The sequence below is a fragment of the Octopus sinensis genome, linkage group LG1 (genome assembly GCF_006345805.1).
Source record: "Octopus sinensis linkage group LG1, ASM634580v1, whole genome shotgun sequence".
Taxonomy (NCBI): Eukaryota; Metazoa; Mollusca; class Cephalopoda; order Octopoda; family Octopodidae; genus Octopus; species Octopus sinensis.
In genome coordinates, this window is record NC_042997.1 from 61,990,859 (window position 1) to 62,012,760 (window position 21,902).

General features: G+C 36.2%; 1 protein-coding gene across 7 annotated transcripts in view; it reads left to right on the forward strand.

Moving 5' to 3' along the window:
* LOC115219553 (serine/threonine-protein kinase OSR1) overlaps positions 1–21,902 on the forward strand; it is a 249,692-nt gene that overhangs the window by 167,071 nt on the left and 60,719 nt on the right. For 5 of the 7 annotated variants that reach the window (XM_036501570.1, XM_029789762.2, XM_029789764.2 and 2 more), the window contains one exon: positions 12,871–12,897. The exons of the other annotated variants lie outside the window; for them this stretch is intronic. In XM_036501570.1, coding sequence (XP_036357463.1) covers positions 12,871–12,897 — 27 coding nt within the window. The remainder of the gene's footprint in view (positions 1–12,870; positions 12,898–21,902) is intronic. 7 annotated transcript variants of the gene reach the window in all.

The window sequence follows — 21,902 nt, forward strand, 5'->3', positions numbered from 1 at the left end:
ACAGGATTGGCCTAAATGTCTCTCCACACTGGACATTAACATGAAACACAAACACTTCATGTCCATAATACAAGCCATATGTGACAAATATGTCCCAGTGTGCAGGGCCAGCACACACAAAAACAAAAACAGGATCCCTAGAGAAAAGAGGATCCCTAGAGAAAGGAAGAGACGATGGACAAGGATTGCAAACCACCTGAGCAAGCACACCAAAAGTGGTGAGAAGTTTCGGCTCGAGAGAATGCTAATGGAAATTGAGAAAAGTCTGCATCAGTCCCATGAAAAGGAGAGAGCAGATAAAGAAGCTTGGGTAATAGAAAATATAAAATCAAACCCTAAAGCTTTCTTTAAGTTTGCCAAAGAGACAGCCACAGTGCACCTGAGAATAGGACCTCTCTTCCAAAAAGATGGCTCTCTCACAGGAAATCCCACGAGGATAAGTGGAATATTGAACGAACAATTCCAAAGTGTGTTCACTACACCTCTAGGACACAGGCAAGTAAACAACCCAGAAGAATTCTTTGCCACTTTACCTGCGGCCAAAGAGGCGAAAATTGAGTACTTCAACATTGAAGATGATGATATCACACTAGCCATAGATGAGATTGACACAAACTCAGCTGCTGGACCTGATGGATTTCCAGCGATCCTTCTCAAATCGTGCAAACGAGCCCTTGCAAAACCGCTACAGCTTCTTTTTCAGAGCTTTCTTGCAAGTGGTAAGCTCTCAGTCAAATTGAAAGAGGGGGGGAATATGCCCTATCCATAAGGGAGGTAGCAGAGCAGATGCTAAAAATTATAGGCCTATCTCTCTGACCTCACACATCAGCAAAGTCATGGAACGAACAGTCCACAAGAAACTAATCATGTTCCTTGAAGAAAATGATTTGCTGTCTGACACCCAGCATGGATTTCAACCAGGTAGAAGCTGCCTAACACAGCTCCTGCAACACTATGACTGGGTGTTAAAACAGCTTCTAAATGGCTCAAATGTGGATGTAATATATCTCGACTTTGCAAAAGCCTTCGATAAAGTCGACCATGGTATGATCTGTCACAAACTGCGTGGTCTCAGCATAGGCGGAAAACTTGGAGAGTGGCTGCACAACTTCCTAAAAGACAGAAGACAGGCAGTTGTGAGCAATGGAGCCACCTCCAAGGAAATACAAATAACAAGCGGTGTTCCACAGGGTACTGTCTTGGGGCCACTGCTGTTCATAGTGGCCCTTTCAGGCATGCCCTCAGTTGCTATGATGGCCACCCTTGCTAGCTATGCAGATGACACAAAAGTCTCCCACACAATACAAAACCCTGAAAATATTGCGCATCTGCAACAGGAGTTGGATACAATATACAGGTGGGCTGAGGACAACAACATGCAGTTTAATGCAGGTAAGTTCCAGGCCCTGCGCTACCGGCACACAAAGGTAAACGACGTGCAGACTGGATACACTGGCCCAGGAAGAATTGCAATCCCTGAGTCAAAATCAGTGCGTGACCTGGGCATTGACATGAGCAATGATGCATCTTTCCAAGTGCATATTACTAATCTGGTGATAAAAAGCAGATGGCTAGCTGGATGGATTCTCCGAACTTTCAGAACAAGAGAGGAGACACTGATGGTCCTCTGGAAAACATTCGTCCTCAGCCACTTGGACTACTGCTTCCAACTATGGTCACCACACAATATAAAACTAACAGCAGAACTCGAAGCAATTCAAAGAAGCTACACAAAGAAGATCGTCTCAATGCAAAATATCAGCTACTGTGAAAGACTGAAAGTATTAAACCTCTTCTCCCTAGAGCGAAGGCGGGAGAGATATGCGGCGATATACATCTGGAAAATCCTGGAGGGTCTTGTCCCAAACTTTGGCATTCAAAGTTACCCCAACCGCAGAACGGGGGGCCACTGCATGGTGCCAGAAATTCCAACATCACCATCAAAATACAGGTCCAGATACTGCAACAGCTTGGGTTTCAGAGGACCACAGCTCTTTAACATCCTCCCTAAATGCCTGTGAGACTTACATGGTGTGGATGTGGGTTTCTTTAAAACTAAACTGGGATCTCTTCTTGTCGGGGGTCCCAGATGAACCTACCTCACGACAGGAGACACAGATGCGGGCAGCGGCATCGAACTCCCTTGTTGATCAAGTGCCACGTATCAGAGGTGGATTTAAGTATATGTATATATATATATATATATATATATTTGCATATGTAATTACATATATATCTACATATATATATATATATATATATTATATATATATATATATAATATATATATATATGCATATGTAACTACATATGTATATATATGATGATGATATATATATGCACATGTAACTGCATATATATATGTATGTATGTGTATATATATATATATATATATGCACATGTAACTGCATATATGTATGTATATATATATATATATATATATATATATATATGCACATGTAACTGCATATATATATGTATGTATATATATATATATTTATATATATATTTGCATATGTAACCATACACTTGCGTCGGAAATTAATTAGCACTTCTCAAATTTCTACATTTTCTTACATTTTCTTAATTTAATTAACTTATTATCAGAAATGAACTCGTTTTTAATCAAAAATTTATTAAAACATATCCCAGCACACCACATAATTGTTATTAATCGTGAAATTTAGTCAATATCTTGTTGCACCTCCTTTGGCAGCAATGACAGCTGCTATGCGGGTCGGCATGCTGTCTATGAGTGCCTGCAGGTACTGTGCAGGGATGGCCCCTCATGCAGCAAGAAGTGCCCCAAACAGCTCGTGTCGGTTCCTGTATTGCTGCACATTCAAATCCCTACCCAATCGACTCCAGAGGTTCTCAATAGGGTTCAGGTCAGGTGACTGGCCAGCACGTACTCCTCGCCACCAAAGAGGTATCCCGTACTATCGCAACGTTCTTTGCTGCGTTGATGTTGCCTTCGACGGCATAGAGCCGCCCAACACCACTGTAGCTGAACGCCCCTCACACCATCAGACCACCCCCACCATGCTTCATGGTGAGCAAATCAAGGGTGCTAATTAATTTCTGACGGTATTGTATATATATATTTATATATAAATACATATGTATCCCCTTCTATCTGTGCTTGTTTATATCAAGATCAGAATAAAAAAAGGGATTCATTTGAAACAATTTTTTAATTAGTATTACATGATAAATCTCAAGAGTATTTACATGTGTTTCCCTAGCATACACCAGTATGCTGTGCAGTACTCACTACAAAGTCAATCGCGTTATCACTCTATATGCTTGATCATCAGAAGAGAATTGTTAATGAATCCATTGTAAGTAGGCAGATGTAAACGATATTTTATATCTGCCTTGCAACATTGATAACCAACAATGAACTAAATTAGTTTTCTTCTGATGATCTGATGTATAGGGAGATTATGTGATTGTCTTCATAACAATTATTGCATGATATACTAGTGTCTGCTAGTGAAATATGTGTAATGATAATGCAATTTATGTTGTTATAAAACTTATGTTGTAATTGAATATGTATATATGTATACATATATTTATACATGCATATGTATATATGTGCATGTGTGCTTGTTTATATTTGTCATCTGTGCAAACCTCTCATCTTAAACAGTGTTAATTTTGGAGAGGTTGTGTCTTCAGTTCATACCCTCAATGCAGTATCCCTTAATTGAAACACAGGTAAAGGTTAATGATAAGGGTATGTGCTTGTGAGAAAAGTTAATATATTCACTTAGATGAGATCATCAAGACAAAACTGACATAAAGCTAATGATGTGTATAAATGTAAATATTTTATGTGTGTATCTACATGTGTGTGTGTGTGTTTATTCATGTTTGTACACATTTGTATATGTCTGTATATCTGTACATTTGTGTATTGATGTAAATGTATGTGTGTATATAAGTTTATGTGTGTGTGTGTGTATGTATGTATGTATGTATGTATATATATACGTATATATATGTATTAGAAATTAAAGAAGGAAAATACACACACTTACCTAGTTTTAATATAATTGCGGACACAACTATATTGGACAGACGAGTATGACCTTCAGAAAGAGAACCACTCTACATAAAGAGCAAATCCATTTCCCGTAATACAGGCAAATTGCTCTCAGTGAACATATAGAAAAATGTGCAGATAACATCAAACCAAATTTCACAGTCTTCCCCTTCTACTAGTGCAAAGACAAAATCTGTTTAAATAAAGAATGTTTAAATAAAGAAACTTTTTCATTGAAAAATACGGGGCACGTCTTAATATGCACACATAATTAACCTTTATCTTTTTACATATTTCAATTCATGATTACATCACTGTACATAAATCCCCTCACTAAACAAGTTTTTCAAAACCTTTTTTTTTTGTCTGTGCATATATATTCCCCTCCCCTTACCGAAAGCTGAACAGTTATCTCCCTTGCCCACAACAATAACAATAATAACAATAGCCAATTACCTCCCCTTATTTTTCTACTTGTGAAGTCATTCACTCGTAAATATCATCACACACAACATGGACAAAATTTCTTAAGAAAATACATATTCAAATAAGTAAAGCATAATGTCATGAATAGCGATAGCGAAACCAGTCGATATATTAAAAATTATATTAAAACTATGTAAAGTGTGCATATTTTCCCCTTTTAATTTCTTACATATATTACAACTCACCACGTGAAGATAATAGAAATTCCTCCTTTCTGTTACTACTACTACTACTACTACTACTATATATATATATATATATTATATATATATATATATTATATATATATATATATATATATGTGTGTGTGTGTGTGTGTGTGTGCATATATATATCTATGCACATATGTGTTTCTATATATGTGCATATGTGATCTGATTAATAAGTATCTGAGCTGTTACTATATTAATGAAGCTAAAGCATGTAGAGTGAAGCTGCTTGGTACAGAATGACCTTGAACTCTGCTGTGCACGAACACTAAGTTTTAATGTCCTAGCTCACTTCTGCTGTTTACAGCAGTGCTTGGAAGATAGGTGTGTAGTGTGAGATTGACACATTGACCATGACAGAGGAAGTTGAGCAGAGAATCTGCATCAGATTTTGTGAAAAGCTTGGTAATACCTACTCAGAGGCCTATGCAAAGTTTTAAAAAAGTTTTCATTGTTCTCAACACAATCAAGATCTTTTGCAACTGAAACCCATGTGTCTTTTCGGTCAGCTGAAAACAGTTTTGGCGCAAATTTGGCAGACACATATCTCATACCCAAATCTTCAGTGATAATGCTCTGAACTAAACTGTAATTAATCTGCACATCCTCTGATAATTCACGGATGGTGATTCGAAGATTTTCCCTCAACTTTACACACATCTGTGATATTTCTCTCTGTTCTGTTGGTTGTGGGTCTCCCTGAACGTTTGTCAATATTGGCATCTTTTCGGCCATCTTGGAAATGTCTCACCTACTCATACACTTGTGTGTGGCTCATACACTGCTCTCCATACACTTTCTGCAATTTTGTATAGGCCTCTGAGCAGGTATCACCATAACAACTTTTTCTGTCATGGTCATTGTGAAAATCATCGCTACACACCTTCCTTCCAAGCACTGCTGTAAACAGCGGAAGTGAGCTAGAATGTTAAAACTTAGTGCACATGCAGAGTAGTGTTCAAGGTCAACCTTCACCAAGCAGCTTTACTCTGTTACTATGGCAACAGCCCAGGTATATATTGATCAGACCTCTTATCTATATGAATGAATGGAGACATATATATATATATATATATATATATATATATATATATATATATATATATAATATATATATATATATATATATATATATATATATATATATATATATATATATATATATAATATATATATATATATAATATATATATATATATAAATGTATACACACACTTTTGTATGTTTTCATATACATATTTATATGCGGGTGTGTTTTTGGGTTGGTTATGTATTTATATATCTTTGCTAAAACAAGATTCAACTTGAAATTGCACATTAATGCATATATCATCATCATCATCATCATCATTTAACGTCCGCTTTCCATGCTAGCATGGGTTGGACGGTTCAACTGGGGTCTGGGGAGCCCGAAAGCTGCACCAGTCCAGTCAGATCTGGCAGTGTTTCTACAGCTGGATGCCCTTCCTAACGCCAACCACTCTGAGAGTGTAGTGGGTGATTTTATGTGCTACCGACACAGGTGCCAGACGAGGCTGGCAAACGGCCACGCTCGGATGGTGTTTTTATGTGCCACCGACACAGGTGCCAGACGAGGCTGGCAGACGGCCACGCTCGGATGGTGTTTTTATGTGCCACCGACACAGGTGCCAGATGAGGCTGGCAAAACGGCCACGATCGGATGGTGCTTGTTACGTGCCCACAGCACGGAGGCCAGTCGATGCGGTACTGGCTACGGCCACGTTCGGATGGTTTTCTTGTGTGCCACGTGCCACCGGCACTGGTACCACAAGGATACAAATTCCATTGATGTTCATCTATTTTGATTTGTTTTGATTTGATTTTCACTTGCCTCAACAGGTCTTCACAAGTGTCACAAGAAGGAAGGTGGACTGACTACGTCCCAGGTAGGGGCCATGGGTTATGGCCTGACTAGTCTTGCCGGGTCTTCGGATGGTGTTTTTATGTGCCACCGACACAGGTGCTAGATGAGGCTGGCGAACGACCACGATCGGATGGGGTTTGTCATGTGCCTACCACACTGACTACAGCACTGATGGATTTCTTGTGTGCCACAGGCACTGGTACCACAAGATACAAATTCCATTGATGTTCATCTATTTGTCTATTTTGATTTGATTTGATTTGATTTGATTTTCACTTGCCTCAACCGGTCTTCACAGGTGTCACAAGAGGAAGGTATGCACAGGTGGACTGACTAGTCTTGCCGGGTCTTCGGAAGGTGTTTTTTATGTGCCACCGACACAGGTGCCAGATGAGGCTGGCGAACGGCCATGATCGGATGGTGTTGTTACGTGCCCACAGCACGGAGGCCGGTCGATGCGGAACTGGCTACGGCCACGTTCGGATGGTTCTCTTGTGTGCCACCGGCACTGGTACCACAAAGATACAGATTCCATTGATGTTCATCTATTTTGATTTGTTTTGATTTTGATTTTCACTTGCCTCAACAGGTCTTCACAAGTGTCACAAGAAGGAAGGTATGCACAGGTGGACTGACTACGTCCCAGGTAGGGGCCATGGGTTATGGCCTGACTAGTCTTGCCGGGTCTTCGGATGGTGTTTTTATGTGCCACCGACACAGGTGCTAGATGAGGCTGGCGAACGGCCACGATCGGATGGTGTTTGTCATGTGCCCACAGCACGGAGGCCAGTCGGTGCGGTACTGGCTACGGCCACTTTCGGATGGCTTCCTCTTGTGTGCCACCGGCACTGGTACCACAAAGATACAAATTCCATTGATGTTCATCTATTTTGATTTGTTTTGATTTTCACTTGCCTCAACAGGTCTTCACAAGTGTCGCAAGAACTACGTCCCACGGGTTATGACCTGACTAGTCTTGCCGGGTCTTCGGATGGTGTTTTTATGTGCCACCATGTTCCCACATCACGGAGGCGAGTCGACGCGGTACTGGCTACGGCCACGTTCGGATGGTTTTCTTGTGTGCCACAGGCACTGGTACCACAAAGATACAAATTCCATTGATGTTCATCTATTTTGATTGATTTTCACTTGCCTCAGCAGGTCTTCACAAGTGTCACAAGAAGGAAGGTATGCACAGGTGGATCGACTACGTCCCAGGTAGGGGCCACGGGATATGGCCTGACTAGTCCTGCCGGGTCCTCTCATGCACAGCACACTTCCATAAGACTCGGTCTTCAGTCATTTCCTTGGTGAGACCTAAAGTTCGAAGGTCGTGCTTCACCACCTCGTCCCAGGTTTTCCTGGGTCTACCTCTTCCACAGGTTCCCTCAACTGCTAGGGTGTAGCACTTTTGCACACAACTATCTTCAGCCATTCTCGTCACATGACCATACCAGCGCAGCCGTCTCTCTTGCACACCACAACTGACACTTCTTAGGTTCAACTTTTCTCTCAAAGTACTTACACTCTGACGATTATGAACACTGACATTACACATCCATCGGAGCATACTGGCTTCATTTCTTGCAAGCTTACGCATATCCTCAGCTGTCACGGCCCATGTTTCACTACCATGTAGCATGGCTGTACGTACACACGCATCATATAGTCTGCCTTTTACTCTTAGCGAGAGGCCTTTTGTCACCAGCAGGGGTAAGAGCTCTCTAAACTTTGCCCAGGCTATTCTTACTCTAGCAGTTACACTTTCAGCACACCACCCCCGCTACTGACTTGGTCTCCTAGGTAGCGGAAGCTATCAACTACTTCTAGTTTGTCTCCCTGGAACGTGGTAGAAGTTGGTCTCTGCACATTTCCAGTGTTTATTTCTCTTGAGCATCTGCCACAGACAAAAACTATTTTCTTAGTTAGCCTTCCTTTGACATTGCTGCACCTCTTATGTGTCCATAGCTTACACTTGGTGCACCTTATAGAGTTTCTACCTACACCTTTTTTACAGATCGAGCAGGGCCATCTACCTGAAGTCGTTTGTGGTTGGTCCACCTTCCTACTTATTAGGACTTTGGTTTTGGCTAGGTTGATTCTAAGGCCCTTCGATTCTAATCCTTGTTTCCACACCTGAAACTTCTCCTCCAGTTCTGATAGTGACTCAGCAATTAGAGCAAGGTCATCAGCATATAGGAGCTCCCAGGGGCATCCTGTCTTAAATTCTTCCGTTATTGCCTGGAGGACTATGATAAATAGGAGGGGGCTGAGGACTGAACCTTGGTGGACCCCAACCTCTACCCGGAATTCTTCACTGTACTCGTTGCCAACCCTCACCTTACTAGCTGCATCTCTGTACATGGCTCGCACAGCTCTCACTAACCATTCATCTATCCCTAGTTTCCTCATTGACCACCAGATAAGGGATCGGGGGACCCTGTCAAAGGCTTTCTCTAAGTCAACAAAAGCCAGGTACAAGGGCTTACCTTTGGCTAGGTATTTCTCCTGCAGCTGTCTTACCAGGAATATAGCATCAGTAGTACTTTTCCCTGGCACGAACCCAAACTGCATATCATCTAAGCTAACTCTCTCTCTAATTAACTGGGCTATAACCCTCTCCGTGACCTTCATTACCTGATCCAACAGCTTGATGCCCCTGTAGTTATTTGTATCTAGGGCATCGCCTTTACCTTTGTAGCAGTTGACTATTATGCTGCTACACCAGTCATTGGGTATGACTCCTTCGTGTATCACCTGGTTAACTATACGGGTGACTATGCTATAGCCGACACTACCAGATATTTTGAGCATCTCTGCAGTAATTCCTGATGGGCCTGGGGCTTTCCCTGTCTTCATGCTTCTAATTGCCTTAGCTACCACGGAACTATCAACTCGGATAGCTGGTCCCTCTGTTGGGTCAACATTCGGCAGACTCTCTTTATCCCATTCATTTTCCTCATTCAGCAACCTTTCATAGTGGCGTCTCCAAGCTTCTCTCTTTGCATCCTCATTTAGCGCAAGTGAACCATCCTCCATGCGAACACATTTCTCTCCTCCCACATCTCGATTCTCTCTCACACACTGTCTTGCAACACGAAATACCTCAAGTCTTTCATCCTCACGGCGCAGGACATTGGCAAATTTTCTTTTATCTGCTTCCCCTCTGGCTAGATAGACCTGTCTCCTGGCTTCCCTTCTGGCAGTCTGATACACTTCCCTGCTACCACCGTTCTTCCAGGCCTTCCAAGCCTGTTTCTTTTGTCTAATAGCCCTATCAACAATATTGTTCCACCACCATGTATTTTGGGTCTTAAGGGGACTTTGCACCAGCCACAGATCTGGTCAGCGGCTTTCAGCAGGTTGTCCCTCAGAAACGTCCAGTTGTCTTCTACCCCATGTGTAGCTATACCCCCTTCCACTTCGTCAAAGGCTTCAAGTAACATATCTCTAAATCTCTGTCCATTCGCAGGGTCTTTAAGCTTCCAGACCCTTCTTCTCCATGTTGGTCGTCTTCTAGTCGCCCTCTTAGTCCTGATCCTAAAGTCACTAACTACCAGTCTATGTTGTGGGGGTGCATTCTTCGCCTGGGAAGGTTTTGGCATTTATAAGCAGCCATCTTTCCCTTTTTCTGGCGAGGATGTAGTCGATTTGGCTAGTATGCCGGCCCGATCGGTAGGTGACCAGGTGGCTTGTTGGTTTCCTGAAGTTAGTGTTGCAGATCATAAGACTATTCGCATCGCAGAACTCCAGCAGCCTGGTTCCCTCCTCGTTGCGGGAACCATAACCGTAGCCTCCATGCACGCCATGGAAGCCCCCAGCATGTCGTCCAACATGCCCATTGAAATCACCAGCCACAAAGAGAAGGTCCCTGTCGTTCGTCAATGAGGTGGTCTGCAGTAGGGTGTCATAGAAACTGTCTTTCTGTCCATCGGGTAGCCCTGGCTGAGGGGCATAGGCCGATATAATGGTTGCTAATCTATTATGAAGCACTATTCTAATCTTAAGTATTCTGTCACTTACTCTGATTACCTCAATTACTCTATCTATCCATTTCTCAGCAATAAGTATACCCACGCCACCAACCCCGTCAGTGTTCCCTGCCCGAATATACTATTATTTTTTTTAAATGATGATTATGAGTTGTAACGGATTTGTTTTTGTGCTACTTTGCTTGATGCTAATTGTTTTTGCTATTATTTTTCAGTACATTTCTGATCTGCTTGACACTTATTACAGCATGTTAGTGCCTTAAAACTATTATCAATTCAGAGAGCACAGTATACAACCACAGCTGTCAGTTGTCATGCGTTTGTAGAATTTAATGCAAGCCAAATGGATTACATATAATATCATGGCTTCGTTATTTTTATAAGAACATGTTTTGTGAAAGAACCATCATATGCATATTGTATTTGTATACATTCGAGTATGTGCTTTAAAACATGCACATATGAATATGCAAAGTGGTGTTGCATAAGTTATTGATAGTCAAGGGCAGCATTTAATACCTATATATCCTCTACATTTTCAACTAGAATTTGTTCTGCTGTTTGTAGATGCTTATCAATTTGTTTCCATTCGAACAGTTAACTTTTTTTTGTGCTGTTTCAATTTCATCCTGTGTTATAATATATATATATATATATATATATCATTCTGGATTTAAAAGAGTTGAAATCATTGTAATTTATATAGTTTTAATGTTTAAATCAAATGTACATATGTGTGATACATCTACACACACACACACACGCATTTTAGATTATTTGTTGAATCTTTATGGAAAGTGATTTTGTAGATCATTTAATCATCTTCGTCTGCATATACATACATACATATGTGTGTGTGTGTCTGTGTGTGCATATATATATGTAATGCACACAGAGAAACTTATCTGTTCCCTGTAATCATGGGAAAGTAGATATTAAAATGATGATAACATATATATTTGTGTGTATGTATATTTATATATATATATATATATATATATATATATATATATATATATATATATATGAAACACATATATAGTTTTTTATAATACTCTGGATACAGATGGTCTGATGTCATTTTTTCTGGTGTTTCGGCTTGTTGATTGTACTCATGAAAAACAGTATTTGACTATGAAAACAGGTGAATGAGATATGAGAAATTGAGTAAATGCATGAGGGTCAATGTCTCTTATTTATGTACTTTTTTGTCAGATTATGTCTTATGTATACTGACTTTCAAGCTGTTATTGCTCCTCTTACATTTACAAAATTTCTTACTTTTGATAAATTTTTCTTCTTTGTTACCTGTCACTTTCACATATCCTTTGTAACCATATTTGTTTTTGGCATGATATTGTGCTCTTGAGAATAGTCAACATGCCACCTCATGAAACTTAAGTTGCCTTTGTGTATTCTATATATCATGGTATAACTCTTCTATGTACTAAATACATTTTATAAAGCATAGTTATTAAATTTATTCTATTGATGTCTTCTCTGTCACTACTCTTGAGTTTCCTAAAGGCAATCATTGGGACTGTCATATAAATATTCATTTAAAGAAAATGCAGAAAATTTCTAACTGGTATTGAGACAAAAATCTGTTTATTGGCTAATTATTACAGATCATCGTATGTAACTTGCACATGAATTGAATAATACATCAGAGCCAATTTAAACATTAAAGATAAAACACACTCAAATATACTGTCTCTTTTTCTTCCAAAGTAACTCATTATATATTTTCTGAGTTATCATATCTCAAATCAATATTTGACAAATGCTACTTTCCTAAATGCATTTTATTATTCTTTTGATATAAATTATCACCATGCTTTCAATTGCAATCCAAAGTGATATTCAAATTAGGTGATTGGTGACAAAAGTATATATACAAACTACACACTGGAACACAAACACACACACACACGTGTGTGTGTAGTAAAAGTCAAAATTAAAGACTTTTTTGTGATGTGTTAAGATGCCATAAAGTATACTTGTAATGATGACTGTAAGTCACAGAAAGATGCAAGCTTTTGTAATGAACATATAAACTACTGAAATGTGTGTCTGAGTGTTTTGATTGGTTCCATGGCTAGGGTATCTGTTGTGCTGAAGTTAATGATGTGTAAATATGACTTTCCCTCCTCCACTTTCTCTTATTCATTCTTCTCCTCCCCTCCATTAACCCCCACAAGTGTTTAATGTACTCACCATTTCTTTTCATTATAACTCCTTTTTCAGTCCCCTCGAGTGCTGAATAACGTTGAGGTAAGTGTTCCCTGATCTGGACAACAAGTGATCCCCTTGTCAGTCAAGTCACACTGCGCTCCCTCCAGTGATTGTTCTCAGTCTTCCTACCTATATATATATATATATATATATATATATATATATACATGTATATATGTCTGTGTGTATGTGTTGCTCCGTGTGTGCTTGTGGGTGTGTGTGAATGTGTATGTATGCAAGTATGTGTGTATATATGTACATATACATACATACATATACATACATATAAACATGCACAGAGGTTAGGCACACACTTATTCATTGTCATTTTTTTCTGTCAACTTTTGTATGATGATTCTTTCCTGTTTTTCATTCTCCTTTGATTGCTACACATGCATAGTTTTCATTTTTATGTTTATGTCTGTAGTTTATTATAATCATCATCATCATCCTCATCATCACTTCTACTACTACTACTACTACTTATTGTTTGATCACTTCAACACAATTGCTACTACTGCTATTGCTGCATAAACAAAGATTTTAAAAAAAAAGCTGCTAATAGATTTCTTTCTTTTTTTTAATTATTATATTTTTTTTCAACCATCTAATATCTTATGTTGCTGTCATCCACTTTTAGCAGTATTAGTTCTTGAGTTTTGCAATTATTTGTTTTGTTACTTGGTTTATATTCATTATCATTGGTTATTCTATTGTGGTTTGATTATTCCTCTTCCTGTTATTCTCTTCCTCCTTCCAAAACAAACAAGAATTTAGTTTCTCACAGGTTCAAATCTCTCTACCTACCCTGTTGGATGTTAGGACACTGTTGACATTAGAACATCCCTATCTTTGTTGTTATTGTTATTTTCATTTTTGCCATTGTATTTCAGTTCATAACTTTGCCAAAATTAGCAAATTCTAATATTCTGAGTATTTCCCATTAATCTAAATAACTTACATTATCCACGTAAATTTAGACTTGGCAATCCAGAATTCTTTATTTTCAAACCAAATTTTGTTTTAATTTTGCTCGGCTCTCTCTTTCTCTTTATCTCTGCCTATATACAATTTTGATGTCTTCCGTTACAAAATTATTTATTATAAAATTATTTGTTTGTTACTGTCACATATTTTAAAATTCACACAACCATACTATCTATTTTCTGCTTGCTTTATGAATTTTGTTTCAGATCAGCGGGTTAATTATAAAGAAATGATCTTTTTAGATGATCAATGTTATTAACAACTGACTTTTGCCTGCTTAGCTTCAGCCTTTTTTTTTTTTGGTTACTTATTTTCTGTTTTTCTTTTTTCTTTTTGGAAAAATGAACGTTTCATGTTTGTAAAACAACATTGGCTTACTTGAGTTAATTTTCAAAGACTACTTCAATTGAATTAGGATATAATGACTAAGAACATTTTTGATTTTTTTTTTGTTTCTTTTCAAAATTTTTTCTTTTTATTTATTTTAAACAGCACAATTTTAGTTTTTTTACTTTATTGCCTATAGATTTTTATTTCAACCCTGAATGGTCTAAAAGTAGTAAATAAAGTCGTAGCACTAGCCATTCTTCGGAGATATGTTTTCCTTAATTTTAATTTCAGGCATTTCATATTTTGGTATTGCCATCATATTTTCTCTAAACACAATTATTGCTTTTGAATCTTTTTTATAAAGAATTATGTTGCAATTTACTGTAGATTATTAACTGTGACCGTATGTATTTCAAGAGTCGAGATTGATGAAATAATTTTAAGTTTTGAAATGCGAACCTTCAGTGAAGCTATGATGCCTGAAGAGTGGGGAAACTTATATAATTGCTAGTCTCTCGTAACATAAACACATCAAGTCTCTTTTAAACATGGGGCATAGTGAAAGTATTCCTTCTAGATAAACTGAGACTGAAGAGATATGTGGAAAGGCACTATTTTCAAATAATATTTTACTAGCTATTAAATCATATATATATGATGATCATGATATATAAAATCTGTTGTGCCTTTCTCAACTTATTTTTCTTGTTATTCAGTCAATGAATGTCTGATAGATTGCTTTGTGATTATTTTTAGAAGATAGACACAAATTTTGATAGTTTGATTCATGCTGCAGAAATTAAGTATTTTCAATCTTGTATATATGTGTCTGTAAATATTTATGTATTCATAAGTGTGTATTAACTGGATCAACATAGTTATCTTTTTCTTTCATAGTACAAGGATGTAGTGAAATTATCATGCATTTTGGCATGTGATAACAATGTCTGAAAAGTTGTTTCAGATGTGCTTTAAGAATACACATGCAAACACGTTATTATAGCAGTTGCGACAGTATTGACCACCAATAGGGAAGAGAGTGGGTCATTGGTCCTCACAAGTAGTCTGTGTAAATATCCCCATTGTGCAGCCCCTTTGTAACTAAAGAAGAGTTCACATGTTCTTTTCCCTCCAACCAGATGGACTTTCGACCTTTACAGTCATAAAGATTAGTATCTATTGTTTAGTGGTCTCCGAAATTGTGGAAACTGTGCATCTTGATAAGAGTGAGTGCAGAAACTACTACATAAACAACTTAGTATTGATGCATAAACTCCTACCAAGGTTGAAGAAATCATTACTTTAGACATTCATTATATACATGATGTAAATACATTGTAACCCTTCACACTCTTGAAAATACTTAGTAGTGTATATGTGGACTACAGATATACATGTGGGTGATGTTTGTTAATTTTGAAGGAAGAAACAAATGGAAATATGATTTAAAAAAATAAAAAAGCCAATGTAACTCTTATTTCCCCAAAGTCTTTTGTGCTAATTTCATTAATTTCTGTCCGTGATGATGGCTATGTTTATATTTTCTCATTCCTCTCACTATTGAGTAGAAATGGTTCCTTTGCTTCATAACATAATTGCTGATTTACTTCTTAGAAAATCATCTTCTAATTAACTGGTCTATGCTCTGCTTCAATCTTTAATCATGCAATCATTTTTTTTCTCTGTTTATTTCTAGTTAGATGTTCTCTCTGTTTTGGTCTCTGTGTGTTTTTATTTATTTGTCTTTCTACCTATAATTAGTGTCCATCACATTTGTTGAAAAGCGACGTAACATGATTTCAGAGGTCTACATGTTTGACAAGTGATTTAACCCGACACTGTGTTGAAACTGAAACAATTACATCATGAAAGAGACAGCATAACAACATTAAAACACACATTTGTTTCATTTAGTAATAGTTTAATATATGCTATAAAGTGTCAACACAGATGTGGTACATTTATAATTTACTGACCCTGTGCCTTTGCATCTATAGAATAGTACCAATGACCAAATGACAAACACATGATAGATATTTATTTTTTTTATTCATTGTAATGTATAATATTGCCACAAATAGTGTATGTGTGCTTTAAATATATATCATGATGTAATTGCTAACCAACCTATTATCCAATGAAAAATCTCCTGTATCTTTTAAAGCATTTAAAGATGTACAAATATGTTGTCATTATCAACTGCTTTTAATTTATTGCACTGATGAAGTAAAATAATATCTTGTTAAAAAAACACTTCATAAATTCAAGGTAGACACATTAGTATATGAAAACTTGTTTGCAATCTTTCTGTTTATAACATTATTTGTTCAGCCTTGAACAGCAAAATGATATTGTTTAGAATTGCCTTACATATACATGTTACACATTAATTAGTTTCTGTCTGTATAAATACATGCTCCTTATTACAGAATTTTGTTTAAAAAAGAAAAATAATAATAATAATTGGCTTACTCAGAAATTATAAATCCACAATCTTTAATTTCTGACTTCATATACAAAAAAGAAAATCTATTTCACAGATTTTCCGTTGTAGCTTATCATTTGCAACTTCTTCATTTACATATATGTACGATCCCTTGCAAATTCTACACTTGCAATATATTTCAGATAGAAATACAGTTATCTACTAATATTAAGCAATGATACCAGATGTCACATCTTTCTGTCTCTTTTATGATACAAATCTTGAATGATCTATGCTTTACTATAGAAATAAAATATTTACCAAGGTAGTTTATCAGGGCTCCTGGTATGTAAACTGTTAAATTACACTCATTTAGTTGTTGATGAAAATGTCTTCAAGTGTTGTTTAATTTAAACTCTGGATTTCATTTTTAATTTCTTTTCACCCATATCCTACCTACTTTGTGAGTTTTTAGCTGATTTAATACTGGTTTAATGGCCCATCATTGAAAAGGCTCTTTATTTGTACATCATCCCTATTACTGATAAAAGGTGTTTTTCACTGATGGAAGATTCAGCTTTCTGTTAGAAAATATAGTTTTACTCAGCTCATAGCTGGAAGATACAATTTAACTCAGTAATGTGCAGTTCACTCCTGGAAAGTACAAGTTAATCTTTTAGTATTCAGACTATTCTGTCAAATTTTAATGCTTATTTGTTCACATGGTTTCGAACTAATCATGCATTATCTTTGAGAGTTCAATGATGTCATTATTTATTTTTAGACATTGCAGGGTAGGTATGAGAGGCTGGTTATGGCCAGTTAGAACATAGTACAAGTAGAATATTTGGGTGGGATCTGGCTAGTTTAAATGCTAAAGGTTTTAACTAAATAAGGTGCAGCTCATTGCTGGAAGGTACATTTCACCCAGTAAGTTGCAATTCTTTGCTGGAAGCTACAGTTTATTACTGGAAGATATTGTTTTACTTAATAATGTTATTGCTGGAAAGTATAGTTTAACTTCATAACTACAGTGTATCTTGGTATTGAGGTGGGTACAACTGATGTATTTTGTTGGTTTAAATTCTCAGTTCAAATCCTTTCTTGAGTAACGCATAGAAAAAGATGGTGGCTTACTTGACTGACTTGTTTTAAATATATGAAAATATTTCTTCCATTGAAATTCTTTACGGTGTCCCTCATCTATTTCTAAGGAATGTAGAAATATGAAAACTTGTATTATTAAAAACTACACTATACCTTAACAACAATCATTAATATTTGTAAAGTAGTTTGGATGTCTTATGGTTTTGGGTCAGTCACCTGTGTGTTATGTCATATTGTTGATATGTGCCTTCCATCACAGATACTCACACTTGTGTCTGCTTCAAAGTATCTAGACAGATAGGACATTCCTTTTACTAATCCTTGTCATTACACAATTTGTTGAATCCTAAAGTGTGTGTGAGTAGTATGTATATTTTTTTATACACACGCACATATTCATACACTATATATTTAACTAGAGCATAAAGTGTTTTGTTACATAGAAGCATTGTGTTTAGGTGGTTTTAACTGATCAGAAAGCCTAAACCATGTAGATTAAGAAAATAATTTTTCATTATTTATTTTTCATTTTCTTCTTTATAGCTTTTGACTGAACAAAAGGCTCTTTTAGAAGATGAATGATGCACTGAAATTCATCTGGGGCCTGAAGACCATCTGAAATATTATCTTTCTTTTGTGAATTTTCTGTACATCTTTCATTTTTGAAAATGATGTTTGTGTGGTCAAAAGCTTAATGTATTAACTGTTTTATTTAGTCTCATTGATTGGGCTTTCTAATCGATTAAAAAGCAGATATAATAAATACAACAAAAAAAATTTTTTTTTGTTTTTTTTTTGCAATATATGTCTCAAATAAACAAGTGCTAGGCATCATATTTAAGGTCATCTAAAGTGTTAATGATTAGGATAAGTGAATACTGATGCAGTTTCTTTTATCTATTGTTATGGATTAGTTGGACAAAAAATAAAGGGAGAGTTAATCAAGCACTGCAGCTTATTTAATTGAATTTGCCTCCAACCCCCAAATTTGTGAACTTGTGGTCTATGTTAAATGTTATTATTAAGCTGGCAAACTGGCAGAATTGTTAGCATGTTGGTTATAATGCTTAGTGGAATTTCTTCCAATTCCTTTTACCCTGAGTCCAAATTCTGCCAAAGCCAACTTTGTACTTTGTCTCTTTGGGGTTGATAAAATAAGTACCAGTTGAGTACGGGGGCAGATGTATTCAACTAACCGCCTCTCCATAAAATTGCTGGCATTGTGCCAAAATTTGAAACCATTATTAATATTATTATTATTAATTTTTCTTTTTAACTCAGGTTTTGTGGGAACTCCTGGCTTCTTGCATGCATAGCGGGCTTGCTGCTTGCAGCCTACGGTACCATGCTATCTGTTCTTTTCAAATATTTCTTTCCTGATTATTCTGGCCATGGCAAGGCAGGGGTTTGGTAGAATTGTAAAAGCGTTGGAGAGTATGTCTTGTAGGATTTTGTAATGACTGAGTTCAAATCCTTTTGAGGTTGATAAAATAAGATGCTGGGGGTTGAAATACTCAGCTGATCCTCCTCACTCAGATTTTTTTTGTCATCATCAAGAGTTAGGGTCCACAGAATTGGTAGAGCTTTAGACCAAATCTCGTATGGTATTTAGTTGCCACATTTTCTGGCATACAAGTTGATGTAGTGTAAACCTTTAATCATTGTTGCTATCTTTCCAAATCTTGCTGTGTTTTACAAAAGTGTCTTGGTATAAACATTGATCAACCCTTTTTTCCTTTAATCTGAAAAATTTAACTTGTGTGCTGGAATATATAGCATGTCCCTTTTTGATATGTTCTAATTTCAAATCCTGCAGGGTTCAACTTTGCTTCATGGATACCTCTTTACCTGCTGGAGTCAATTCAGTCGACTGTATTGTTGCCGAAATTTCTGACTTTGTATATATTAGGAATGACTTAAATTCAATCATTTTAAAAAATTCCATTTTGTTTTGTTTATTTAGTTCATTCTGTCTCACCCAAGCTTCATATCTTTAATTATTATCTTTTTATCATTTTCTCCATCATTTTCTTATCTTCCTTCATTCACCACCCACCTGGTCCATTGTATGTGACAGCAGCAACATAAATTTTTTTAAAGTAATTAAAGTGATTAATATAGATTCCTTCTCAGTGAGTGCATATAGGTTTTTATAATTCTGCCTTTCAATAAAGAGCTTATAACAAAGCCTTAGCCTGCTAGAAATAGTAACTAAGCATCTTCTTTAATCACACTTTTACAAAAGAGCTGACATAAGATATACACTATGTCTAACTAAAAGGTCGGATAGTCACAGCTGGAACTCTTTCCATCATAAGCCTGCTCACTCAGTGTTGATCTCTGGCTAAACATCAATACCAGTTTAGATGCATAATTCTTCTAAGGATAATAAAATGTTTGTTAAATGACAGTGAGTCCCTATTTGGTTATAAAGTTTTAACATGAAGGCAAAATGCTAAAGTGATGTATTTAGAGTAAATTAGTCACCTAGCTATGAAATTTTCCTCCTTTCATTGTTCATGAGAAACCTAAAATTCCCTGATTGAAATTCAATCTAGAGATGAGGAGATCTTGTTATATGTATGAATATTTGTTTTTCTTTTTATTGGAGTAGCTAGAATTGTTATTGTCTCTTCCATTTGGGAGTAGTTTTTTTAGTAAATTTTCCTAAAAGTGAGTAGTATTACTTACATCTATTTCATGCCACCACCTATTTTTTTTTAAAGGACAGGAGTAACTGGGATGGGGGAGTTAATGTAATTAAAATTCAATTTCAGATTACATGTTGAGAATAATACATGAACATAATGATAGTTGCATTAAGTTGTTTTGAAGGAGAAAGCTTTGAGAAATGTCTTTAATTAGTGATTTTGCATGTAAGACTTTACATAGAATGACAGAAAGAAGAGAGATGGTTTGATAGGCTTCAACTGGATTGATGTTTGGGTGGTTATTCTGTGAAAATTCTGAAATTCTGAGACCATTGTTGTGATTAGCAGTTGACAATGTAGTTTAAATGAGTATTGTGTCAATGTACTCTCTTAGCCAGTCATAACAGGAAATACCACCAACAGTATATAAATTTGATAAAAACAGGAAGAGATTTAGAAGATAATGTGTGCTCTTATCTTATTTCAACTTGAATTTCAAACTAGTTGACTGTAAATGTGGCATGCAAAATGTAAATTTTATTTCAGAGTTTGTGAATAATTCAGCTAAAAGATATATGTCAATTTATATGTGAAATAAGCAAGGATTACACATCCAGACTACAGTTTCTATTTAATCAATCATTCTAGTCAACTGTACATATCAGCGGAAAGAAATATCTTTTGTTTGACTGAAAAGATGATTGAACAAAAACTATGGCTAAGATATGTTATCCCTCTTCATTTCACTCAAATTAATATGTATCAAACTATACTCATTAATATATGTATATATATGTGTGTGTATCTATCTATATACATAGTATTTTTCTTATCAATCAGAAACCAAACTATTCAGTGACAATTGATACAGTTTAGTTGTTTTGTACTTAAAATATTGGTCAGTTAATTTACTGATATAATTTTCTATATAATTTCAAGAACTCAAAACAACTCAGAAGCAAACTTCCATAAAACTTAATCCAATGATAGTTTGGGTTGTCATTTTTCTTGCTTATATTTTAAAATACATTTTTTTTCTTCCACATTGATAATGTATTTACACCAACATCTTTTGATGGCATGCTGAACTTTGCATTACAATGAAGTGGTTATATTTTGTTTAGCTTGTGTTATGGTTCTTGATTTGCATGAATTTCATTGTCTCTTACTGTTTTTATTGTTGTATTGTTTTTTTTATCATCTTTTGTTAGTTTTAGAGCTTCTTGTTGTATAGATATATATTTTCCTAGTTCTCTCTCTCTCTCTCTCTCTCTCTCTCTCTCATATATGTGTCTGTCTGTCTGTCTGTTGTATTTGTAGAGAGATTAAGCTGTTTTGTTCAGAATGGTTCCAAATGTTGACAGGTATTGGATGCAAAGATTTTAAAGCTTCTTTAGAATGGATCATTTCAAAATAGTATTTCTTTTTCTCTTTCCATATCTAACTTTTTAGCCATGTGAAACTGTCTCTGGTTCTTCAATAGTAATCACATGTTTTAAAGTGTTCATATTTGAATGTAAATGTTCTATTATGATATTAAGCAG